At 39.1% G+C, this 27,045-nt stretch overlaps 2 protein-coding genes across 7 annotated transcripts; both read right to left on the bottom strand.

Moving 5' to 3' along the window:
* Positions 1 to 1,252: 1,252 nt before the first annotated feature.
* Positions 1,253 to 16,709, bottom strand: LOC105047878 (serine/threonine protein phosphatase 2A 57 kDa regulatory subunit B' kappa isoform). 6 transcript variants are annotated; one of them, XM_019851801.3, is made up of 3 exons: positions 16,368 to 16,701; positions 14,763 to 16,201; positions 1,253 to 2,116 (listed from the first exon to the last, which is right to left on the bottom strand). In XM_019851801.3, the coding sequence occupies exons 2-3, from the start codon at positions 15,915 to 15,917 to the stop codon at positions 1,748 to 1,750; spliced, it is 1,524 nt and encodes a 507-aa protein (XP_019707360.1). In that variant the 5' UTR covers positions 15,918 to 16,201; positions 16,368 to 16,701; the 3' UTR covers positions 1,253 to 1,747. The 6 variants fall into 6 exon arrangements, with proteins under 6 accessions (XP_019707360.1, XP_019707361.1, XP_010925297.1 ...); XM_019851802.3 differs by having other exon boundaries at positions 14,763 to 15,960; XM_010926995.4 differs by having other exon boundaries at positions 14,763 to 16,039; positions 16,368 to 16,700.
* Positions 16,710 to 20,408: 3,699 nt separating this feature from the next.
* LOC105047880 (auxin-responsive protein IAA1) lies at positions 20,409 to 24,967 on the bottom strand. The gene is made up of 5 exons (XM_010926997.4): positions 24,657 to 24,967; positions 24,112 to 24,293; positions 23,916 to 24,015; positions 21,150 to 21,193; positions 20,409 to 20,674 (listed from the first exon to the last, which is right to left on the bottom strand). Exons 1-5 carry the CDS (start codon positions 24,950 to 24,952, stop codon positions 20,655 to 20,657), a joined length of 642 nt encoding a protein of 213 aa, XP_010925299.2. The 5' UTR covers positions 24,953 to 24,967; the 3' UTR covers positions 20,409 to 20,654.
* Between the last annotated feature and the right edge of the window lie 2,078 nt (positions 24,968 to 27,045).

Here is a 27,045-nt window from a genome sequence, read left to right as displayed (position 1 = left end):
TGGAGACCAGGCTGGCCAACAAACCCGATCCCGTTAAATCTGATTAAATCCGAAAGAAAATAATAGGTTCTACTAAAACAAGTTGAAATATAGATATGTTGAACCACTTGCACACCCAAGATTCGGGCTTGCCGATTAAAATATAAATTAGTCTATTTCAAGCTGAATCATGATCGCACCTTCTCATCTTCAGCCGAGTGTTGAATCTTGCTCACGAAATGCTTGACCCCGCTCATGGACAAAGCTCTTGTTGAAAGCAACCTAACAAATAAAGAAGACATGTGCGTCCACCACTGGGCTGCTGTTGTCAAACAAAACCAGATACAGCTTGGCAGGTCATTTTAGCTTCGCCGTCGTTTCTTGACTGGTTTCATAGTGAACATCTAGACACCAATTTTACCAATCCGATTTAAAAATATTAGGTGAGTGTAGGAACGCTGGTTTATCTGCTTCATTATGTGCTACCAATGTAAGACAAAATCACTTTGTCCTAAAATCAACTCTTCAACATAATTTTAAGAATTTAACCTTCGCCTTGGAATGCCGCCTTTAGTGATGTGGAATTGTAGAACGCATCCAGTGGCAGGAACTTTGGTTTGTGATTGCCTTATTGATAGACAACCCCATGAATTTGAGTTGGCAACGACCAATCCGTTCATTTCAAACTGACGACGTTGAGATAGACCTGCTCTGCAAGCAAATTGACAAAAACAAGCAGCCGGTTTGGATTGTATCTTTGGTGCCAAAGAATGATTGATCTCGTTTCACGATATTTGACCATTAGATCACACCCCGCACAGAATTTAAAACATTCCATACTCTCCCATTCATCTATCTGCCTAGATCTTGAAGCAACTAAGGTGCAATCCAACCGTATACTCGTGTGCGAAGGAAAGTGAATCCTATTTGTGCGCAAAAGATACAACCCCTATCCTTCGGTAAAATGCCGCCTAGATGACTTCACTCTGCCACATGATAAATATGTACATTCATGGCATTTTTTCCTTTTTTTATTTCAAAAAATAAGACATACTCACAGTCATGCTAGTATTTATGTATTACATTAATTTATAACATGATAACATCCATAACTGAGATTTGTTTACAGTAGTCTACAGGCTTGAATTATGGCGATAATAAAATATATAAATCTGCACCCCCGCACGTGCCAACCACTTGCGTTGAGGAACTTGCTAATAGTTGGATGCAAATGACTAGAGTTCAATCCCTGCCCTCAACTCGATTTTGGCCACCTTCGTTCCCAAAAAGAAGAATGTGTCCCTGCTAGCTTGCAGCCCACAAACGAGGAGAAACTGGATGAAATCATTTGACAAGCTCACTCTATCAACTGATCGAACTAAGCACAAAAAATAGTAGCAGGAATAACCGACAATACATGAATCCCGTACCGGATTCTGTCAATCAACCTCATCTTCAAGAGGGGACAAGAAACAAGTTTGGCACTGTAATATATTCTCGCAGAATAATACACATGGTACAGATAATGGCCGCAAAAAATAATTTGAGAAAACATAGCTTCCCTGGCCTAACAACAGCAATAATTCAATAAAGGAAGCTTAACAAGGCATCCAAAGGCGTTCCATAACACACTGGTGGAGCAAACCACATTTCTTACCAACCAAAATAGTGGTATTGAGGTGGAGATGAACCCCAACTATGTGAGGTTGGTGGCTTCCACGCCTCTCACCAAGCAAATTAGAGGTAACAAGGCGGAGAAAACTCCCAATTATGTGAGGGTAGCAGCTACGAGAGGAACCGTAACAGGTGTTACCAAGACAGCTGTGTTTCTGGTGACCGGTTGGAATGTAGCAGCAGTTTCAAGACGCTCCCAGATAAGCCTTCGCCTCTCCTCCAGTACCACACGCTTCTCTTCCTCCTCTTGGAACTTCCTTTGGCAAGCCAAAAACAGATCCCCATCCATTTCAGAGAACATCTTTCTTATGTTCATGGTTACATTCAGAACAGATTGGTTCCAGTGACACCGAGCATTCCTTTCTAAAGCTGGGTAAATAAGGGGCAGAATTACTTGCCGATTCTGTGCAATCAGATTCATCAAGTGATCATTGTTCCACAAGAACAGGGCCCGCTCGGCAACCTGAAACATTTTTTTTCCAACAGCAATAAGCAAAAGGCAATGCGTACCTCTTTCTTTGGATACAGATGGATAGCTGTATTAAGAAGCGCAGACTTGTCAAGTACCAAATTAAAATAGTAACATCACAATATGGCATATAAGAAAAATTGCTAGGAGAAAGATGCTGCAGGAACAATGATGACTCATGGCAGAGTTAAGGCAATAAGGCATCTAACAGCATGGCCAGGCACCAGGTATAAAATGGGTTACAACAAATTCCAACCTTCGGAGAGGCTAAAAAACTTGAGGATCTTCCAAGGATTGTTGCGGGTAAATGATTTTTTGGGAACATGATCTTGTTCAGAAAACTGCTGTAATACCCAACTAGATTTCAGAGGCTCAGAACAGTTTTCTTAGAAACAATAGTAGCTACAAAATCAGGGGGAAAGATACAGTTTTAGAATCAAGTTCAGCTGGATAGGGGTATGAAGGAAGATACAGTTCCGCTGGATGGATATAGCTACTGATGTATTTATGAAGAAGAACGAATAACAAGAGATAGCATAAAAGGGTTTTAGGTGCAAATGGCTCAGCATAAGAACAGTTTTCTTAGAAACAATAGTAGCTACAAAATCAGGGGGAAAGATACAGTTTTAGAATCAAGTTCAGCTGGATAGGGGTATGAAGGAAGATACAGTTCTGCTGGATGGATATAGCTACTGATGTATTTATGAAGAAGAACGAATAACAAGAGATAGCATAAAAGGGTTTTAGGTGCAAATGGCTCAATATATAGATGCTATAGGAAAGGTGCTACATTGGCAACATAATCAAAGTGCAAATTCAAGTATTTCAGGCTACAGCAAACACCACATTAAGGGCCTATTTGGATATTCCTATAGGATTGGACTGAAAATCTTGTGGGAATCAAGCCTATTGGCCCATCTAGCTCGCATCTCCTAAGGACCTACCCAAATCCAAGCCCCAAATTCCAGCTTTTGGGCTGCAGGAAGAAAAAAAGACCCATAGAGATTTTTTTTCCTCCCCATAGGATTTGGACTGGGAGGAGTTTGGTTGATAGAGCCATGCTTAAATGGGGAGCACAATCCATGAATCCTGCAAGATTTGCAGCCCAATCCTGTAAGAATATCCAAATAGGCCCTAAGAAAGCAAGCAAACCTTGTATGACAATTACCTTATTACAGATTAAGCATGGTTGGATGAAACAAACCACTGCCTGACCACTAGCATGGCTAGATTGTTAGAAGTGACTTCAATAAGACAAGAAGCAGAAATGCCAATTGGTAAAACCATGATTCATATGAACAGCCTCACATAGCCTTTTTGTTGTATTACAAATTTAATGATGATATATGTTGTCACTTGTGCTGTTATACTTGCTCTCTTTTGCCCTATTCTTGCCTCTATCATAAATGTTCTTGTCTGAATAAGCACACAAATGTATCAAAAATTTACATTCTTTATCTTTTCCATGATTTTATCTATCCTAATTTTTTTTGACCATTGATAAATTTGCTCTCTTCTTTTTGTTGAATTCCTAAAATACTTATGCCTAGTCAAATTATTCTCTTACGCTCAACTTGTGATTATGTTCCCACTAAAGCATGGTACTTATAATGCAGGTGATAGGAGCTGGTAGAGAAAATATGGTGGAGTTGTGGAAACCACCAAAACCCTGAGAAATTCATGAGTGCTTTTTCAAGTTTCAGTTATAAAGCAGCACAAATAAGCACTTTTGGAACAAAGGATGCACTACTTGCACATTAGAATTGATACAGATGACCAACTAGCCATGAACTGAACAGCTGGGAGGTTTTGCCAGCTAACTCCAGTGCAAGTCATCATTCAAGCCATTGGTTGTTTGTGTGCAACATTTTAAGTTTACAAAATTACCTAGAGATTCAATGAAGGAAATGTAGAAAAGATTTGCTAGCTAATTTTGAAGGAACTGAGGATAGTATAAAAACTGATGAGCAGCAGGCTGTATGTCAATGGCTGTCCAAATTTGTGTTCACCCTCCCAAACATACAAACAAGAACACAGAGGAATGGCTTTATGGCCAACCTATCCAGGTGCAGGTGGTCAGAACACCACATAGCAGCTGACCTGAAGTTTAGTTCATGAATTCTCATTAAGGCACTATTTGGAGCCCTGTACTTGAAGTAGCACTGGAACCTGCACTAATTGACTGACAAAAAAGCTCACTTCTTATGTTTGGAGGAAAGTTTAGAAAAAAGGAGAGGAATCTTTGACAGACATTCTGTTGAACATCTTGCGAGAAGACGTCAAGGCGGAGTACTCGATGTACATGAAGATAAGGGCGTTTCCAGCAAAAAGGGAGGCATCGAAGTCACTAGCAGCAAGGGCTTGGGTGTGGATCTCAGTGCCATGGAAGAATAGGTAATGGTGCAAGCCTCGAGGAAGTCAGAGAAGGTGGAGAGGGGTGGGGTGGGGTAAGGGCTAAAGGCAGCCTTATAGCAGTGTAGAGGCGAAGTGGTTGGATGTCATCAGAGGAGAAGGTGGCGAAGCGGAGGAGAGGAGAAGGGAAGATGGAAATTTTTTTTTATAAGTAAGATACCTACTCAAGTGGCTGGAACTTGTCCAATGGCCATTTCGCCCGCAAGTTGACCTATCACAAAATAGTCCTGAGTTGCAACCCAACGAGCAACGCAACCTCCTGTGTAATTTAAGTAGCAAACATCCAAAAAAGCTGACTGGCCTGCACCTGCAACTTAAGCTGCATGCACCTCCACTTACAGGACTCCAAACAACCCCCAAGGTACCATTCCAACAATTGATGTTCAACTCGGCGAATAATCAGATAAAATCATTGTGTTATCAATTAAAGAACAATGTAAAGGAAATCGTATAGTGTGTGCTTTGATTTGTGAAAATGACACAAGCTTAGCATCAACAGTTGACTAAATACGTAAGGTCCATCAATAGTTGACTAAATCATTGTGCATCAATTAAAGAACAATGTAAAGGAAATCGTATAGTGTGTGCTTTGATTTGTGAAAATGACGCAAGCTTAGCATCAACAGTTGACTAAATACATAAGGTCCATCTCTATCCATTTCAGAATATCGAATACAAAGATAAGTAAATTCTAGAGATAAAAATCTGCTATGTGAACCTATAAAACATTTAATAGGATTAGACTAGAAAAGCAAAAGCTACTAAAGAAGTTACTAATCAATAGAACAAATTTGACATTCAAGTTATAAAATCCATTTCTTATATCAATCAAAAGAAAAAGCTAACTAAGATGACTGCCAATTTTTTAATGAAGACTCATGGGAGTCTTAGTTTTGGTTCAAATATTATCTCAGCACATCTCTAGTTCTACATAAAGACATAAACCTTTTAGAATTGGTCTAAGGTAACTCAGAACTGTATCTTTGAGATCACTTAGTCTGAACTCAAACTCAATGTTCTGATCTGGCTGCAACTGTCTCATTAGTGTCTGCACCTCAAAGAATTTGCCTTTTTCAAACTTAAAAGCAGTGTAATCAAGATATTCTAGTCCAACCAAACATAGCACCAACAGTCAAGCTTGTACAGCAACCGAAGAAACCAGGTGCAGACTACAAAAAAAGCAGAGAGCAAAGCATCCACTGGAAGCAAAAGTCGTATAATGATGCCCAAACAAGGACAGATAGGTACGAAACAGTACTGCATAGTAAGTCTGATTATTAGGGGAAATCGTTTCTAAGTTTAGAATTTTCCCTTTCTAGTTTTGGATGCTTGATTGATGGTTGGCTGAGACTTTTGGGTGATATGTTGTGCCTTATTGGAAGTTGTGGCAATACAACTTAAATAAATACAATAGAGCGGGCTTGGTATCATTTCTTCTTCTGTAAAATCTTTAAGAAAGCACACCTGAAGTAATACCTATATGAGAACCAAGCCTCTTTTAAGTTTTACGAAAGCACTCCTGAAGCACACTTGCATGTTTACATATGTAAGAATTTATTAGTGCAACTGAGCATGGTCAGGGTTAGATTTAAAACTTGCACTTAGGAAGCTATGAAGTCTGGTCGGGTTTGGGTCTTAGTAAACACAGTCCCAGATCCATTGGGCATCATGGTCTAAATTTTGTCCCATACCGGCCAATTGAGGATTAGGTCAGGTACACATTCAGCTAGTAAAAATATCATAGGATCCATCAAGTGTTTGGGTCAAGTTCAGATACAGAAGGACCCATACTCTACTTAACGTGCATCATATTCGGCTCACTACGAAACGGGTCTAGTTTGCTTTCTGGTAGCAAATAATATAACTTGAACAATTAATCAAGCTAAAAGCATTCATGCTTTGAGAAGTCAATCAATAAAACATCTAATTGCATGCTCCAAAATTTAATTATAAACAACAAAGTACTTGATAGTTAACTATATAACGATGACTGACCGAAATTTGAAAAGAGAGTGAATTTAACATCATGTACAAGCACTCAAACATGTGATTATTTTTATTCTTTTTACCTCATTAAAAATACATACATACATGCACATACATAAATACATACATACACATATATATATAAATACACACACACACACACATACATACATGTGTGTGTGTGTGTGTGTAGAGAGAGAGAGACATACATGCACACATATAACTACATATTTAGGACTGAGTCAGGTTTGGTTTAAAAACCTCAAACCCAAACCTGACCAAAAATTTTTGATGAGTCTAGCTTTAGACCCATACCCAGCCCATTGATCAGCAGTCTGAGGTCAGGTCTGGGTCAGAATTGAGCCAGATCTGGGTGGGGTATTGTGTTTGCACGTTGGAGTGACAGCCCTAGTTGCACCCATAGGTCTAGTTATCATTTGGCATTGGTCTAGGTTGAATTCAAGTTACATCCCACTCGCACCACAAGTAAAAATGATAAAATAACATCTCTTTATTTGTAACAAGTAATAGCAGCTCATATAGACACAAGATGATAGGTAGTTACCTAACTTTTCCTAAGTTATGAATTCAGATACTTGAGAAACACTTCTACATAACACATACTACAAGAACTCTTGCTTTAGAAGTTTTAAACAAATTTCTTCCCCCACCTCAGAACAAACAACTAGTAGGCTAAACATAAGAAGGAGAAGAAAAAAGCCCCCACCTCAGAACAAACAAGTAATTTAGTAGGCTAACCGTAAGAAGGAGAAGCAAAAGGTACTAGAACACAGTATACCAGGATGTTTACCTAAGTGGGATCAACTCTTAGCAGCCTAAATCTTGTATCTATGCTTCCACACTTACTTTCCAACGATCTTGAACCTACACCAGCTTGCATGCACTTCCTTCTTTAGAAGCCTTTTTTTTTGGAATTTCATTTGCCACTCCTACAACTATTCACAATTTAGTTACATAAGGGCCATCTTTGGTAGTTGGACCACAGATTCACTTCTCTCTTTCTTCTATTCTGACCATATTGCCAAACAAAAAAAATGGGTCTGTTTAAAGCAGAACTGCTTGTAAATTCTAGGGTTATTTCAGATTTAAAGGTTTTTATCTTCAATTAAAATAGTAGTCAGATATAAAGCTTATCACATATATTCAACAGCATTGTAACATCTAAATCACAGATCAAGCTCTAAGCAGAGTGGGAACTTTAGTGATAAGCAATTGCATCCTCCTCCATCATTCAAAAATCAGTCAACATCCTCAATTGCCTTGCCTACAAAGCTAAATAGGTCAAACAATCTACACTAGGTTCTTTGAAAAGCCGATGAACTGCAAAAAAAAATATTTAGAAGACCGTCAGCCATAAACATAATATCAATTGGCCTCAAGAAAAGTAATTTCACACCAGTGATTAAACTACTTCTCACATAATGCCTAAAACACTAACCATAGGCTGACTTGATATTCTAGGAATTCAGTATAAAATCATTCTTTGGTTGGAAGTAATCATGTAACATTTGTAACTGCCAACCAATCCATAGTAATAACTCATCAATGTGGAAAGGAGCCTCAAATTTCCCAAGCAGAGTAATAACAAAGTCAAATAAATTTTAATTTCCTACAATTCCTTAACCTTCTTAGTCTTTACCTCTAAAATATGTATGTATGTTTTCTTCCTTTGGTTAATGTATATTTTCTTCCCTTTGGGTTACCAGCAATACAAGAAACATACAACAGTAGACACCAAGGAACTTGTTGTAGAATAACTGAGCTCATCAACTCCAGGCGCTCAATCGGAAAAAAGAATTGAACCAATACGACTTTTGTAGGAAAAGAGACAAACCAAGGTATTCCATACCGGCCCAAACCGGCCGGTACACCCCATACAGAACCGAACTAGCGGGGAACCAATTCGGCTCAGTCTATAATTTTGGAAAATCATCCGAAGGTTCAGGCTCGAATCGTTAGAAACCGAGCGGTATGGCTCAGTTCGGCTCGGTTCACGACCGAACCGAGCCGTACCGATCACGTTGGCAGCGGGCACAGTGGGTGGGGCATTAGAGGGGATGTGAGGCTGGACTACCAATAATTGAGTAGCGTGAGGCTGAGAGTACTCAGACTCTCAGACCTCTCTGCATTTTGTTCTCAGGCTCCGACAACAGACGCGAACGAAGCCCAAAAAATTCAGAAAAAATTCCACAACTTCTTTGAGGAGATGACATATTTCGATTGAAAATAAGGTAATCCATCATTTTGTCACTAAATATTTTATTTTTCATCTTTTTTTTGGCCAAAAACTGGTAAAAAGTAGAAAATTAAAAAAAAAATCATGCCAAAATTTGTGATTTTAGTATGATTTCATTATATATTGTATATCATTAGATGATCTACATAATGACACTAAAATCATTAATTTTTGTTAATTATTTTTTTAAAATATATATTTTTTGTAACAAAAATTATTAAAAAAATTAAATTCAAAATATATATATATAATCAAAATATTGTTTAGGATGATTCAAACTACTTTCAGCATAAATTTTATATTTAATTGTGAAGATTTTGATACATGATATGCATATTAGCTTAGGCTTAATTTCGAAAAAAAAAAAAGATAAATAGCATCTAATGCATGTTAATGGGTTTAGAAAAAGATATGTAGCATCTATGACATGTTTCTACTTGGATCTAACCTCAAATAATTTTTTAAAATTTTTTTTAAATTTAAAAATAATTTTTAGTTATTTAAAAAATAAAAAAATTCTATCAAATAAAAAATATATAAAAGTAGTACTATATTTTAGATAATTCAGAAGTATTATTTGAAGCACATAACGTATTTTTCAGAATTTATGAGATTTAAAATTATTATTAAAAATTTAAAAATTTATATATAAATAAAAATTATGAGAAATTAGAATTATGAAACGTATTAATTAGAAGTATTTTATGAAGTTTAAAAAATAAATTTTTATGATGAATATTTATAATAATTTTTTATAATTATTAAACTATCGTATTTTATTAAACTTGTAGAAATGAGTAAGAAGAAACCAGAACGTGACATTGGTTGGGAGCATGATGAGATGTTCTCAGTTCGGCATCATTGGAGATGCAAATGGTGCAGCACAGAGTTCAAAAGAAGAAGGATAACTAGGTTGAAGATGCATTTGACTGGTGATTATCGAAATGTGGCCATGTATCGAAAATGCCCACAAGAGGTTCTACAGCCCATAAAGAAGCACTTCGCTAATTCTGAAGCAACGAAGGAGAGGACAAAGCAGAAGAAGACAGAGGTAGACCGTTGAGTTAGAAAGCCACCTTCCTATCATTTCAGAGAATCAAAGAAGATCTCTGCTCCAAATGATGAGGCACAGATTGAAACTGTCATTCAGACGAGTTTGGATGATCAGTACCGACTGAAGAATATGGCCAAATATAGAGAGCGATTGGGACCATCATTCTATGAATCGGGGTTTGACTCTGTGACTGCTGGAGAAGAGTCCGAGTTCAGAAGGACCACCTTTGTCAGGGAGCTAGTCAGTAGAGGCAGACATAGTATTTCATCGATGCTGGAGGCTTTTAGCAGCAGGAGGAGATACTCCAAAGACATTCCAGTAAGAGCCATCATTCATGATTTGGATCCACATACTTTTTTCAGCAAGGATTCAAAATAGCAGAGTGTTGACACTATGTTGAAGAAAGATAAGAAGAAGGATATGTGACGAGCTATTGCATCATAATTTCACTTCAGCCATATTCCAGCAAATGCAGCGGATAATACTTACTATAGGTCTGCCATTTGAACCACACAGACTGCCGGCCCTGATGTAGATCTCCCAATATCCAGAGATATCTATGGCCAACTTCTTGACAGTAATAAAGAAGATTTGGAAAGATGAATTTCTTCTTACAAGAATAAATGACCCATATACAGACTGATGGTGATGTGTGATGATTGGACCAGTCCTATCAGATGGAGTATCATAAATTTTTTAACATATTGTGATGAAAAAAAAAAAATTCACAAGTTAATTGATGCTTCAGATAGGATGCACGACGCCGCATACATCCTTGGACTGATGAAGGAAGTGATTAATTCAGTTGGAAAGCAAAATATCGTGCAGGTCATCACAGATAATGGACCATAATATAAGGCCACCGACGAATTACTGATGGAGTGACGATCGCATATTTACTGGACACCATGTGCTGCATATTGCATTGACCTCATGTTGATGAATATTGAGAAGCTTCGTAGAGTACAGCAGGTAGTAAACAAAGCCCAATCTATTACTAAATTTATCTACCATCATACATGGATCATGTCATTGATGCGAAAATATACTGGGAGGAAGATCTTGAGATCGGATGTCATACGGTTTGCTACAAACTACATAGCACTTGATAGCCTTCTGTAGAAGAAAGCCGCCTTGCGTCAAATGTTTGTCAATATCGAGTGGCAGGAGAGCAGATATGTGAGGACCGCCACTGAAGGAAGTCATGTGGAGAACTTGATCAGTCGGTCATTCTGACAACGAACTGATAAGATAATAAAGATTATCAAGCCATTATATGAGGTACTTCGCACCGAAACAGTGAGAGATACCTCGGATAGGCTTTTTGTTTCACATAATGGAGAGGATAAAGAAACAGATCAGTAAGATAGATCCAAAACATGCCCAAGAATACATCAACATCATTGAGTGCCACTAAGACTATCAGATGGATAGAGATTTGCATCTAGTCGGTAAGCATGAATTCAAGAATCATCTGAAAATTTTTCTTTTCTTGTACTAGTATAAGTTTACTTAATCATTTATGAAATTTATTTTCAGCTTACTATTTGAATCCGAAGCTCCAATACAGTATATCCAGAATAGATATGGATAATGAGCTTCTCACTGCTATCTGTATGTGATATATAAGATGATGTCCGATTCTGAAATCGCATCTGTGTCTACAAGAGGTATATTAGGTCAATTAAGATGTGAGTATTTAACCTAATAATATATTTATTAAAAAAATAAATATATTTTTCACAGATGAAATAGTTTAGAGAGGGGACAGACAACTTTAGAGTTTCATCAACTGTCATAAGCAAAAAAAAGATGAATCCAGATAAATTATACATCAACAATGAGGACTTTGTTGACATTACATGCCTACTAATATCATAAAATCTAATATGTAATTTTGTTTAATATTCTTACAGCTGAATGATGGATTCATTTTGGACAGTCCACACAAAATTTGAAAAAAATGTAGCCATTTGCATTCTTTTCCAGACGATCTCCTCTAATGGGTGTGAGCGCAGTTGATCAACTTTCGTCCTTATCTACAACAAACAGAGAAACCGTCTGATACAGAAGCACCTCAATGATCTTGTTTATGTGCACTATAATTTGAGATTGAGACTAAAATATATCCAGAATGAAGTATAGTTGAAGTACACAAATCCGATGATAGCTGATGCCATTGATGATGAGAATCCGATGATTGGATGGCTTGCAGACCAACAGTAGGAGCCGAAACTTGATGAGCCAGGATCCCCTCTACGATCAGTTAGTGTGGTAGCTAGAGAGATCAAGATGGATCCAGGGCAATAGGCAAATACAAATATTTCACATAAGATTCCAGCTAATCAACCACAGCCTGAGGGATCATAGGGTAGTCATTCATCACGTGACTCCATGTCCGAGACATCCTCTCAGATATTTGAGCGAAAAATACTAAAATGAGACCGGTCATCTCAAGCAGGAAGAAGACATCCATCCTCCCAAATACAGCAAAGTCTGTCACGGAGGGGCATCGAGGGAGCTCGAAAAGACAAAAAAAGAAAAGTCAGTTGCAGCACCTTCGAGAGTGCATGAGTCAGCTGACTCAGATTCGGAGACCAGCGGTAATGAGTGATGTAGTCATGGATCTGATGATCAGGGAGAGACTGAAAGATACGAGACCACTACTCATAAGATGCAGCCGCAAGATAGTATTCGATTCACTGATGAGTCCCAATTTACACGCCATACAAGATAGGGACCACGATGCATGAGCTGATAAACCCTGTGAGAAGATGATTTCATATAGATGACGGTCTTCTAAAGATCGTCCAGCACATAATGCAGTTGCAGATGACTTTGCACGTAGAGTAGGATTCATGAATGTATCTAGATCATCCTTGTATTATGGATCCTATCACCCGTAGATAGCTATGATCTATATGAATATGATGTATCCAAAACATCGGCTTTCAATGGCTATTATCCTATACAGTCTGGAGCACCTTATAGATTGGATTTTGCTAGTGGCATATTTGGATGAGCCCCTCCACAGTCATACCATCATCCCGAGGATATCTCTCAAAGTCAGAGTTTGAGCGAGAGATCTGAAATGTCCTACAATCCAAAGAGAATACTTTATGGAATAAATATTCAGGATTACAGTACTCCTCGATTAGAGGGATGGACTGATGTTCCTCTAAAGTATACGGATAATCCGAATATCTACGAGCAACACAGACACTCGACGAGATATTAGAACAGCAGAGATTTTGAGATTCGCATATTATTCTTTGTAATTTGTACTTTAAATATATTTAATACATTATTTTAGTTTTTTAGACTTCTTTTATTTTTTTTGGATAGTAGAATTGTTATACAACATAAATAAATATTAATTTGGATATAAAGTAATAAAAAATTATTTGAAATCAAATTCAACTGTAAAAATAAAAAAAAAAAACATTTTGTGGCGTACCGGTACAAAACCGATACGCCACAACGTACCAACACTCGGAACGGTACACGATATCATACCATACCAATCAAGAACCGATATGGGCCTTGGTACCGGTTCTTGAAACCTTGAGACAAACAATTGTCTTCTTCGCTATGCCAAAAAAAAAATGCAACTACTCTGGCAATATGAGTAATGGGGAGATTGACTATGAGTATTTTGTCCAAAGTTATGAATGTTGTAGCAATTGGACCTTATTTTAGTCAGTGGGCACTAAACATTTTAACCGCTTCATGGTCGACTTAAATATTTGGGCTTTCAAGTCAATTCACTATCCACGAACAGATACAAGAATTATCAAGGTTATTCAACAAGATTAACTTCTTTTAAGTATCATAGAGACCTGCATCTCATCACTTTTTGACACAAAGATATCCTTTCCTCCATATAACAACAAATTCATGTTTGTTGCAAGAGATTGTGCAGGAGGTGTGATGGAGACCATCAAGAATTCCTGACACATATTCAATATGGAAAAAAGAATCCTAGACTTTGGCTAGGTGATGCAGCGGTGGGCAATTATTTTTTGATGCAGATTAGTTGTTCATCTTGGTTTGGATCATTAGTTACTTCATTGACATATTCCGACATAGTCTGGTCGGTAGAATCCAAATTCCAATTTTTATTAAAAGGAAAAATCTAGGCGAACTTCTTCTACCTGCCTAATTGCTGAACATGTGAAGACCAGAATAACATGCTTAAACATCACAAAAGTAGTTGTGCGTCACAAAGTATAAGAAGTTAAACCAACATTTATATGTAGTATGTACTGCTCAATTTCCTTCTAATCTTCTACCCTCTACCCTCTACCCAATAACATGCATTGGAGAAATAGAAACAAATAATAGAGTAAAAAAATTACATGTTGAACTATAACTCTACTACCAGAGTTCAACAACAACAAAACTGAATGGGTGCAACATGTATTTGCGTGCTTTTACTACTCTAAGGAATAAGCATGCTGACAAACACAATATGTTTGACAATCATGGTCTCCACGGAAAAAAAAAGGTATATGCCTGTAAGCTGCAGTAGAAGTTACTTTAGGTAACATAATGTATCTAGAACCCAACGTCTGTATGTTAAGATGCAACTCACTACACTCACACTGGAGCAAAGGCAAACAATAAAAATATAAGTTTCATATCACAAATAATGTTTTCTATGTGAGCAAATTTCTGTGACAGAAACTTGTATTTTAGAAGCATTTGCTTTCCACGAACCAGAAAAGGCAAGCATTATTTATATACACAAGAAAGAAGTAAAAATGTCGAGGGAACAACAAGAAACAAATAAAAAACAGAAGCCAAGAATGCAAGATTTAACAACAAAATAGTCAGTAAATCAACTGATCCACCTTATGTTTCCTCACAAGGTCATTGACATATTAGAAATTAACCAGATGGGGCAATTATAGGTAGAAGAATAGGATTACCTGGAAATGAGAGCTATTGAGGCAAAACCCAATCCGCCGGAACAATGGAACCATGCATTTCTGAAATTCCACCATATTTGTTGCTTCTAGGACCTCTTCCAACTCACCCAAGAACATCACTTCCTTCTGACTGTTCGTCACAGGCCAGTATTTCAGCAAACCCCTGATCACAGAACTTGCCAACTTTGGCTCTTTCTCTACAAACTGACTAATGCAGTATGTCAGCTGCTGAATATAAACACCTACTTTTTTTGGTTTATGTAGAGGAATCAGAACCCTGCACAAAAAGATCTTGTGTTCCTCCTTCAGGGGCAAAGCAAACCCACTAATTACACTCCCAAAAACCTCCAGTAACTCAGCAATCCCATTATGCCGCTCTGTTTCAAATACAAACCGGTAGAAGATATTGCTCACTGATTTGCGGATGAAGGGCCGGTGAACCATGAACTTCCCATAGATCCTGTGCAAGATTGTTTTCAAGCATTCCCTTTCTCTTGGATCCTCAGAATCAAAAAGGTTGAGCAAACTCAGAACGAATGATTGATCTACATATTTCTTCCCAATCTTTGCATCGAGGGAGGAGGATGTAATAACTTTAAGCAGCAAATCATAGACGATCTGCAAATGAGACCATGCTGGATCAAACACCAGTTCTTCTTCTGCCTCGCCACCTAACGAGTTAGCTCGATGATTTGGAGGAAAAACCCTAAACAAATTAATGGCAAACATTCTACAGCTTGAAGCAATCATCTGATCAGTGAACCGAGGAGCATCGGTGCTTACATAGTCGACAAGCTCTATTAAGGTCTGGCGTTTCAAATCTTTCCCCATGGAGTCCTTGTTTGGATCGGAGAAGTCAAAAATAATGCAGCAAAGGTTCAACTTGCTGAGGAAAACATTCTGCTTCTCCAAGTTTGGAACATCTTTAAATGAAATTAGAGGCTCAATACCAGCAACCACACTTGATGGGAACTCTGCTGAAGCCAATCGTTTCAGAGAAGCAGCTCCATCAGGCAGACCGTTCCCACTGGCAGTCCGTTCGACTGGATTCCCACAGGCAGCAGCATTGTTGCCGGCATTGTTCGGTGGGGAATTCGAGCCATTGTCGTATTTTGAAGATTTACGGGGCAGTTTACTGATGAACTGCTTCCACATGGTTGCAGTATTGGGGTGGTGAAAACCTAAAGCAAGAACATGGCTAGAGAATTCGTAAGACAGGGTTTTGAGGAACAAGACATCCTGTTACTTAAGAATTCTTTACAAAGGTGACTGCTAACCTACAAAACAGGGAGGAGAACACTTAATAATTGAAAACAATTCAAAGAAGAGAGAAAGGAGAACCCTGGATCTTGTTCTTGTCGAAAATAAACCGTGAATTTTGTTCTTGTCGGAAATAAACATCAGGCCTTGGTTTTTGGAAATGATAGCTGAAATAGATACTATAAAAAAAAGGAAAGTTTTAACTATAAACAGAGTATTAGCAGCTGGAAATCTAAGAATTGATAAGATCAAACTCGAACATAATCAAGAAACCCTAGATTTACGCGATGCCGATGAGATTGATTAGACGAAACAACAAAGAGTGGAAATTCTAGTTTTACGTACCTTCACGTCGAGCTGCAAGAAGAAAAAACTAGATCCCGAAGAGGGAACCGAAGAAAAAACCCTAGGTGGCGTCCCTTGAATTTGGATCTGAGGCTCCGGCAATCCGAATTCAGATATCTTGATCACGGTAGAGAAATTGGGAGGGAAGGGTGGATAGAGCGGAGATCTTGCGAAGCATTTAGGGGGGATCGGTGCCACCGCTGCCGATTTCGCTCGCGGCCATGAGATCCAATTAGCTCTCGAGGGCCTTTCGACCGGACGATAAACGAGGAGAGAGAGGGGATCGCTTTCCCGACTTCGCCCTCCTTTTTGCCTCTCGGAAGTCGGAACTGGAGTTACCGAAAAGCCAAGGAAAATGGCGGGCACGGAGGGCCCGCTGTAACGTGCACCAGGACCAAAACGTTTCCGTGCCGGCTGTATCGTGTACCAGGCCCGGAGCGTACGATTTAGGCCGTTCGCCAAACGCCACGATGTATCGTCAACGGGGGACCATCGGAATATCGAGATGGACCGATCCTGGCCGTTGGACATCGACGGACTGGGCCCTACAGCACCTGATAGGACAACAGACTGACGTGTCAACACGACAGGCTGTCTGCGGTGATCGAAAAATCCATCATGTGACCTGACGTATCGTACCATAACCGGTTCTAATGGAACAAAATATGAGCTGTTACTCTCATAATCGTTGTGAAAAATAACTGTCCTCCAACAACAAGCCTACCATCAAAAAAAAAAAAAAAACAAGCCTACCAAAGCACTCGATGCACAAGTACAAATTTAATTTTCTTATAATTTTTGGTCCCAAATCTAAATCTCTTAAAAACTTCACCCATCTAAACGCGATGTAATTCAAAGTATTTTAGGGTACAGACCAAAGCTGCAAATAGATCAGATTAATCTGTGATCGGATTTAGTCCAATCCATTTAGATTCGATCCGATCCTTTTTAAAAGATCCACAGGTTCAGATTACGTTCTAAAATTGGATCCATTCAATATTTTCGATTGGATCTAGATTTACTAAATTAGAACTCAATCCGATCCGATCTAAATTCAATATTGAATTCAATATATAAACTATAGAGCAAATAGAGTGGGATTAGAATTTCAAATGCTGTTGTAGCATTATTATTTTTTATATAGTTTTACTCAATTTGATCGTGAAATTTTGAGAAATTACTTATAAATTAATAAGCAGAGTGGTGTTTATTTTTTTTTGTCATAAATTTCGCATATATTAGTTTATCATACGAACCAAATCTGTCTAGAATTTGGGCTCGAGCTAGATTCAAATTTTTTAGATTGAGATCGAATTATACATGGATCCGATCCGATTCAAAAGATCTAATGAGACAGATTTTTTGATTATAAATCCGATCCGATTTTCAATTAGATTGGATCTGGGTATAACATTAGAATTCGATCAAGGAATCGGATCGGATCAGAATTACTCACGATCTAATCTGACTCAACCGATTTACACCCCTAATATAGACTTAGTTTCCATGGAGCAATATGCAACTCTAATCCAGGTCCCTTGGATGCCTCATAATTTGATAAATCATATACTTATATCTCTCTTTACTTTTTATAAAATATATTAATTATGTATTAAAGCTATATGATTAATGAATAATATTGTGAGTATAAAGGAAATCAAGATTTCCAAATAATGGTATCCAGTTGAGACACGAACCAAATCCCAAATCTATACCCATTCATTCACATGTTATATGATTCTCTTATAACTTTATTCAACTCTATTTAGTCCAGAAAATCATTTTTTTTACCCATTAGCAAATTGTGGCTCATCAAATCTCTTATATCTTATTGTAATTTTAAGAGACTCCTTTTTCAAATGATTCTAAACAATTATTTTTCCCTCCTCATCCCTTTCTTTTCAATCCAGCCACTCCAATTGACAATACCAAACCACACCTCTAGACAATCGTATAAACCACCCAGTCCGATCATGTGAGAGCTTAGTACAAGACACGGTATCAATAGAAGGTAAGAGTCATCAAAATCTACATTTCTAGCCATGTTAAATCAAAGAACACTTTCCATAGTTTAACATATGGGACCTACATTGCATGATAAGCATGGAAATATGTTTAGTTGTGGCATGAAGCGGAAAATATGGCACGGATACTGGTAAGACGGAGAAAGAATGCGCTTGCACCAATCAGTAAACGGCGCGATGCTTTACTTTTTTTTTCTCTTTTCCCAAGCGCCAATTAAGACTTGAATGCTGGTCATGTTAGTTGCGATAAATAAGTGAAGGATGGCAACAAACTTTGCTCCTGAAGGTTTCAACTTTCAAATTCCTACATTGGATAAGATATTAACAGTCATGAGTTTGGTGGTGGCTTAGGAGGACAGCTATTTGTTCTCTGCCGACATGCTCAGGAGATCGTGGACCATATCTTCCTTATACGCCGATTTATTAGATCACTAAGGATGTCCTCAAAATTCCAATTCAAAGTGAAGTCAATTTGGACATGTGGAAGAGTCGCCGATCTGGTTGGAGCGCAATGGTTGGATTTTCACGGGGAAGGAGAGGCATTCGACTCACCTCCGACAGTCCACTAATTGTTGGGTTACCCAAAAAACATGGACAAGTGCCCAGTTTTTGGAAGAGATTCAACGCCTCCACACATGTTGACATAGAGGTTTGGTTACTAAAGGCTATTAGGATACTGCTTGTGTGCTCATAATCTGCACAAATCATCAGAATAACACTCATAGATGTGCATAATTACAGTTTATAGGAACAGAGAATTATCATATGACATGTTTGAGTACTTCTTCTTCTTTTTCTTTGCTAAGAAGGCGTATTCATATACATCTAACATGAATACATCCAACAAGATCATAAAATAAAATATCACAAAAAGGTCTAAGAGCACACTTCTAGTTAGTCCACAAAACATCATCTTAGTGCTCTGCACACGATCCAGTACGGGGCACCATTCACCTCTTTGGAGACATACCAAATACCATAGATGCACCCCCTTCACCAGTCTCTAGATATCAGTCAACAGTGGATGTGTGGGGTCCTTCCTTAAGTGACCTTGCATCCAACTCACAACCATGGCTGAGTCGCTCTCGATGACAAGGGAGTCACCTCCATAATCAACCTCGTAAAGACAATACCAGCCCAAACCGTCCATATCTCTACTCCCAAGATAGTGGGCTAAAAAAGATGACTACCACCGGCGACAATAAGCTTGAAATCTAGCTCACGGATGATAAAACTTGCTCTACAACTGTTACTAACCATGCTGCCATCAAAATTGGCCTTAAGATAAATCGAAGATGAGGGCTCCTAAGTGATGAAGATCTGCTAGAATGCTACGAGAGCAAAAGAGGAGCCCCAAATATCCATTAACTTCATGGTAAAATCTATCAACATAAGATAGATAAACTTTAAAGTCTGACTCAAAGCTCTCTCCTGAACAAATTTAGTTGGATCTCTTCTCTAATCAGACACCAGGCTATTTCTAGATAATTAGATATTGTAGGCAATATAAACAACCTGAACATCATCCTGTATAGATGCATCAGATTGCATGCTCTATCTCAAAAGACTAAAGAATGCTACCATCGGTGACTCGAGCTGGGCACCAATCAAGGTAAATCCTATCATTCATCAAATCTAACTCTAAGGCAGAAATACAGTGGATGCCCCACAATCTCTTCTTCCAACTGACAGATGAGCCGGAAGTCAATCCTTCTACCCCTCAAAACTGCTATAGTAGAAAGATGATCCCAAGTCATCTTCCACAAAATCAAGCTCATCCTCAGATGCACCCCAAATCTTCACATCCTCGTTGATCTAAAACCTATGTGTTGAGCATTTTTCTATTCCTTTTGCCATGTCCGGAAAACCAGGCTTCAAATTTTGACTAATAGAGACAATCTCCGCTTCGGATCACTTACATAATCCACGTTAGTAATCGATTTTAACTGGAGACAGAAGCCTCTCCCATCAAACTGAACACAAATATGACACACGCTTATGAGCAATAGAAATGAGATACATTAACATGACTTATATTTATTTTGATCTTATTCATCAAAAAACAAGCTATTCTGTATACATTTAATTTTTTCCTTTTCTCAAGTGAAAAAGGTATAATGGTTACAGCATATCCTTTACATCTAGTCTCTTCTGGACCATTCAAAACTTCAGGGGAAGAACAATCCCTTTTCATGATTTTGTACTAGGGAACCTGCTGCCTATCCTACTTCATCTTTTGTTTGTGCAACTGGGGAAACTTGCATCACCGTGGTGCTCTTGGGGCTGCATTCACCACAAATGAAAAGTCAAATTCTACCAAAAAAAATGAAAAATCAAATTAAACATGCATTCATGCCGGCATTCTTTCAAAAAAAAAAAAAAAGCAGTTTATTACATAAATGAACAAGTTATTGCAATAAGCAGCAACAAATAAGCTGCTTTGCTCCTACGGTGCCTTTGACCTGGGCACAAGTCAACCGTTTTAAAATCATTATTTCACTTGGGCCAGAACCCACAGCCTAGCTTACAACAGTATATCATCCAGATAGAAAGGGCCTTGGACCCAGCACAAACATCGATCCCTACCTCCTTGGTTTCACTATTAGATCTCTGCAGGTTCGATTTAGTGGAAATGATCTACTGGTGTGTGAGAGATTTTGGGCAAAATGCTAGCGGTTATTAAGATATCCTTGCAGGCCAATATATATATATATATGTGTGTGAGAGAGAGAGAGAGAGAGATGAGTATCAACATTACCTATATTCATCAATCGAAGCCGCTTGCATGATGCCACAAACATTCTGCAAGCAAGAAACAAATGTCAGATCATGCGCAATTATGCTACATAATCGAGAAAGGCATCACTGAAGTTACAAACACTTAACGGGTCGAGGTAGAAATAGCGAGTACTTGCATTCCCATTCCACAAATTTAAAATTAATGCCAGCATTATTAAGTGGAAGGAATGTCCTGAAATCTAGGTTAGAGGATCTGGAATGTGAGATGTGCGTAGGAGAGTATTTCTTTATGTTCAGGTGCCTGTAAGTTTCATAACATACCAGGTGTTCTTTTAGTAATTCACAGAAAGCACATATAAATTCTAGAAGAACAACATTTGCTTATTGAATTTCAACTTTTTCAATGAATATTGTTATACATGTAAAACTCACACTTATATTTGGTGGAAAAAAACTTATTGATCGAACCAAAATAGAAGAGGAATTTGCTTTTCTATGTTTATTTATGCATTTGACCATTGTTACAAGCAAAAGGATGGAACATCCATGAAGCGTCATAAATTTACTAATATTTTATCATGGGTAGTTTGGATGCCCAAATTTCTGTATCCTTATATAATCAAGTCTATGGGTGCGAAGTGTGAGCTGAAGAGCTTATGATCCATTTGAGGAGAAAGTTCAAATGGGCTAGGGGGAGATCATACAAAACATAACACCTGCAAAATTTTTTGGGTAAATTATGTCCCTAGTCCTTAAACTATATCAGATTTTTTTTAAATGATCCCTAAACTACAAAAACCTAAATTTTAGTCCTCAAACTTTCTGAATCGTTTTAATATTGCCTTTCGCCTATTTCCAACGACTTTCTCACACCAAAAATCCTATGTGGCAGTCACCAGTGCTTACGTGGCTTTATTCGTTTGAACAGGTGGCACCGACGCTGACTGGAATCGATTTTTTTTTTTCATTCTTCTTCTCTCTGCCCTCACCCCCCCCCCCAACCGGCCCACCCCTTCGGCCCCCTTTCTGGTGCCCAGGGCTCCTGCCCCACCCCAGCGCACCCCCACCCACTCCAACACCAGAGGGTTGTGCATTGGCGGCCCCCCAGCCCCGCCCCACCCCCGTGTGCTCCCACAGTTGAACACGAAGGCCTGGGGGGGGGGTGGTGGGAACCACAGGCACGCATGGAGTCAGGGTGGAGGCCGAGGGTGAAGGATTGGCCGCCGATGCACTCCAGGACCTCCAGATCAGCCACCCTTATTCCGTCGCTCCAAGCCTCCCATCCTATTGAGTCTGGGGGGAGGGGGCGTAGAACCCACCGGCAGTGACAGGGGGCGGTGACGGGGGGGGGGGTGCACAACTCACCAATGCCGAAGGGGGGTGGCAGTGGGAACCACGGGGGCACACGGGGGTGGGGCGGGGCCGAGGGGGCACCAGTGCACAACCCACGGCGCCGAGGCAAGTGGGGGTGAGGCCGAAGGGGCGCAACAAGGGTGCAACCAAAGGGGTCGATCGGAAGGAAGAAAAAAACTCCTTACAGGAGTCTTCTCCATTCCTCCTTTTTTTTTTTGGTGTTTTGCGATTCGTGCAGGGTGCTGGTCAAGCTTGATTGTCCATGTAAGCACCGGTTCAGGGCAAAAGAAGTAAATCGATAAAAATCGCCGGAAATCATTGGAAGGACAACATTAAAATGGTTCAGAAAGTTCGCAAACTAAAGCTTAGGTTTTTGTAGTTTAGGGACCATTTAAAAAAATCCGATATAATTTAAGGACTAGGGACATAATTTATCCAAACTTTTTTTAGTGTATTACAAATCACAATTATCATTGATACAGAATCTTGTGAGTAGATGTAATTGGGGATTTGGAGACTCTGACTCAATAATTAGAGTATCCACTACAAGATAATAGTGAATATACATCTTCCTTGATAAAAAAGGATAATCCATTTATGTGATAGCCAGATTTTCAGACACTTTCTAAACACCCAATTGTCCTTTTTGGATGCTATATAAGACAACGATGAAAATATAACATGGAAGTATTCTTTGATTAAGTTGAGGAGAACAACCAAATGGATGACGGAAGCCATTGATCCACAAGATTGCAATATTAACCATAGATGGAAGGTGAGATCCCATATATGGATGGGTTCAATAAATGTAGCCCCTCCAACACCCTACTTTAAGAGCATTTTTCCTCTAAAATTTGGGATATCAAATCAAAAACACCTCTGCTCGTGGAGACATGTCCTAGCAGTCACAACCATTTGCTTAGCAATCAGAGATCCGAGATTCGATTCTTAAATAGCGCATTTCCAGGTATTTTGGATGGGTAATTATAGTGCAGATAGGTCTTTCTCCTTTTATCTCATATCAAAAGTCCCCAGGTAACAAGTTTTGAATTGCAAATATCAAGGATCCAACCGTTGCTATAGATTTCTGATAACAATACATATGCGCATGGGTACAGGCTTATATCTATATGGTCAGTACCCAAGACAAGCCCCACATTTCCTTTTAAAACAAAAGATACTTATGTATCCCACCAATTGTGTGATTTGATAAAAAAAAAAAAAGAAAAAGTTAAATGCATTATAGTTTGTGATTACTATTTCAAATTTTGAATTTTAATGTATCTCATCAAAGATTGTAAACTAAATCAAGAAGATAAAATCCATTTCAAAAAGTCCGATAATATGTCCGTAAAGATAACGATAAGCATCTAAAAGTCAAAAGCCAAGAAAGAGGAGACACTACGGCAGACATTGTGGACAGGAAACTTACTTCCAGGGGACGTCTCCGACCAGCATCCAGTCGCCGTCCTTGTCCTCATACGTAGGGATGTAATCCGTCCCCTTAACGGGATCCACCAGCCGCCTGTCGCCTGCCACAAATGAGAAGGATACCCCCTCAATCAACCATGGATCAGACGGTAAGGTTTACAGAGAGATAGAGAGAGTTATGGGAAAATTGGACGTACGGATGGTGAAGCAGGAGAACATCTCCTGGAGGGCAGTCAACAGCTGATGGTAGCCGGAGTAGATCTCCAGGTCCACCTTGCGGAGGTAAGGTGCACCGTCCACGGCCACCTTCACATACGTGCAGCCCCTCAACGCGTTCTTCCGGTAAGACCTCACCGGCGGCCAACCCACCACTCGTGCCCTATTACATATCAAACCAATTAGCAAGCAGTAATTAGTTAGTTTGCCTTCAAAACCGAAAAAATACGCTTCCGCATTTTAGAGCGTCCCTCCTGTAAGCCAGAAATTAAAAAGGCCAGGACGCCTAGCCGTGTTTGATGCAATTCATCAACCAAACTCGGCCATCCAGAAGAAAGAAAACCCCCAGTCTATTTTCTAGATACTTCTTTGTAGAAGAGGGGGGGTGGGGGAAAATTCATCGGAAACGTTTTCCATGCAACACTAATCGCTACTCTGAACCAGAAGCCGGCATGGGAAAAGCCAGAGTCACGGGGGAGCGGGACAAAGATCGGCAAATCAGATAAATCCGTCGGTCCGTACTTACTTGGAAGCTCGGGGTCCGCCGGCGCCGGAAGCCGCGCAATCCGGCGACTCATCGCCGAGATCCCCTCCTCCACGTGGCTCGATGCCCGAGCTCCCATCCGACAGATGTACGGTCTCCGAGAAGCCGCGCTTCCTCTCCTGCTGGTCCCATCCGCCGGCCCTCGAACCCCCGGGAAGGCCGAGGGTCAGCGCCGTCTCCTCGTAGTCCGCCTCCAGCTCCGTCAAGCTCCTCTCCTTCTCCAACGTCGTCGACATCTCCACTCTATCTCCCTGTCTCTCAGCTGGTCCCCTCCCCATCTCCCTCTCTCTCTCTTATAATAGTGGGATCGACCACCCACGTGGCGACACGTTGCAAGAAATCAGACAGGGTGTGAGTCGTGCACGGGCAAGCTTCTATTGTATGCGATGAAAATCGTGACCGTTGAGAACGGAAGAGCGACGGGTCCAGATTCGTTCATCGAATTACAGGGTGGAATGGGGGGAGCGGGCAAAAAAGAAGCTGCGCGGGAGAAGCGACTTGTTGGCCCGCGAGGGGACAGCGAAGCTGTCGTCGGATTGTCGGCGACTTGTCTCCTCTTTCTTTATTATTTATTATCGACGAGGAGGAGGACGAAGTCCACTAATTAACTGAAGGCGCCTCTCCATTTCGGTGGGCCCGCCCACGCGATTCACGTGTGGTGAGCCGGCGGGAATGGGATGCGACCGGGATTTCGGGGCCTTCCCCGCGATCGCTCAAATGCCCCCGTTGATTTAAATATGCATATTTAGCCTCGCTAACAAGGTAGGTCCGACCACGCTTTTTTTTACAAAAATTGTGACTAGTTTTTCTCACCAGAATGATAGATGTAAGTAATTATAGTTATATTGCTATTTAACAAAAAAATAATGATAGATTGTTGTTACGGAGCACTGAAGATATGTGCCAAACTGACTTGATAATAGTTTCCCATCCGGAACAAAAAAATTATTAAAAAAAAAATAAAGGATCATGTGAATCTGATTCGATTATGCATAATCATTGGAGAGTTGATTTAATAGCGATGATCAATTTACTATAAATAAATATATAATCAGAAATATATGGGCTAAGTATAGATTAGATCAAAATTCTATTTAGAAAATATTCTTATGATTTAGTGTCATAATATACATAAAATTGGTCATCCAAACATATTTCTACTTAAAATGGTCATTGCATTTTTCTAATGCTATTGGGACATTGACCTCATGTCACTACTGAGATGAGAATTTGTTGTAGAATTCAATGTATCAATATCCTCTTTTTTTGTGCTGTCAAGGGTAGGTTATAATGTGCTCATCCAAGGAAGAAATTTGAAATAGTATTTAACTAAATGATCTGAGAAGAGCTCTCAAATTAGACTAATTGTGCTGTAAATCTTAAAAATTGTTGGATAGATGTATAGAAGGTATTTAGCTTTAAATCACATAAAAATTTTATGACGGCGAGATATGGTTTTCACATATATAATAAAATTTATTCATCTTATATGATTTTTTTTATTTGTGTACGTAGAATTCTAATTTACCCTATCAGTTCCTAACAAGTTTAATAAATTACAAAAATGAAGGCTATATTGCTTGTGTACATAAAATATGGTAAAGTTTTTACAGTAGTATGATAGAAACGAGCAAGCAGTATTTGGTTATCAATGATCCTTTTCTTCATCAAAAATAACTTTTTTAATCCCTCTTCTGGATATTTTGAGGATAGTTATTCTAATATATCAAAATTCTAAACTATTATTCTATTACAGTTACTTATAAATAAACATCATATATTGAACCACTCAAATACTTTATACATGCCATGCATTTATATAGTTCCACCCAAAATCTAAATGTAGATTCTAATGCTCCCAAATGCCACATGCACATGGCCATTTTGGCCGAGTGAGACAGCAGTGAAAAGCTAATTATTAACCAAAATGATTATTTAGTGCATCTAATTTATTTGAAAATAGTTTATACAGAGTAAAATTTTTGGTATACGTTTAGGTAAGAATTAATTTTTGATAATCAATCCCTACCATGATACATTGCATCAGACGATCACAAGAAATCTAAACCACCACAAGGTGCCATCCATTTAGGGGTGTTCTGGTGATCAGAACTCGTGGAGACAAGAAAATTGGGCACAAGACCGTCGGTCAGAGAAAGTAGATATTAACAATTTCAAATATTTTGGAATGACGCTAAAGATGGACAACAATTTCGGCGCATCGGGGAAAAGCGAGCCAACGTGACGTCTATCGGAGGCTTCAAGCCTTCAACTTCGAACATTTCGTCAATGATTTCCATTGCTGCAGAGGGAATCCTCTTCGAGAATGGGAAACTCTTCCATCTTTGGGATACTTATATAGAAGTAGCAA

This window comes from Elaeis guineensis, chromosome 7 (genome assembly GCF_000442705.2).
Source record: "Elaeis guineensis isolate ETL-2024a chromosome 7, EG11, whole genome shotgun sequence".
Lineage (NCBI taxonomy): Eukaryota > Viridiplantae > Streptophyta > Magnoliopsida > Arecales > Arecaceae > Elaeis > Elaeis guineensis.
This window is presented reverse-complemented; position numbering and strand designations above follow the sequence as displayed.

Bases quoted from the DNA above. Each gene is read 5' to 3' on its own strand.
- LOC105047878 (XM_029265413.2), bottom strand. From the start codon at position 15,917: ATGTGGAAGCAGTTCATCAGTAAACTGCCCCGTAAATCTTCAAAATAC. The intron at 2,117-14,762 runs GTAATCCTATTC...AAAATGTTTCAG, and splicing joins TCAATAGCTCTCATTTCCAG to GTTGCCGAGCGGGCCCTGTT.
- LOC105047880 (XM_010926997.4), bottom strand. From the start codon at position 24,952: ATGGGGAGGGGACCAGCTGAGAGACAGGGAGATAGAGTGGAGATGTCG. The intron at 24,294-24,656 runs GTAAGTACGGAC...GATATGTAATAG, and splicing joins GGCGGACCCCGAGCTTCCAA to GGCACGAGTGGTGGGTTGGC. The intron at 20,675-21,149 runs GTAATGTTGATA...TGGTGAATGCAG, and splicing joins GCTTCGATTGATGAATATAG to CCCCAAGAGCACCACGGTGA.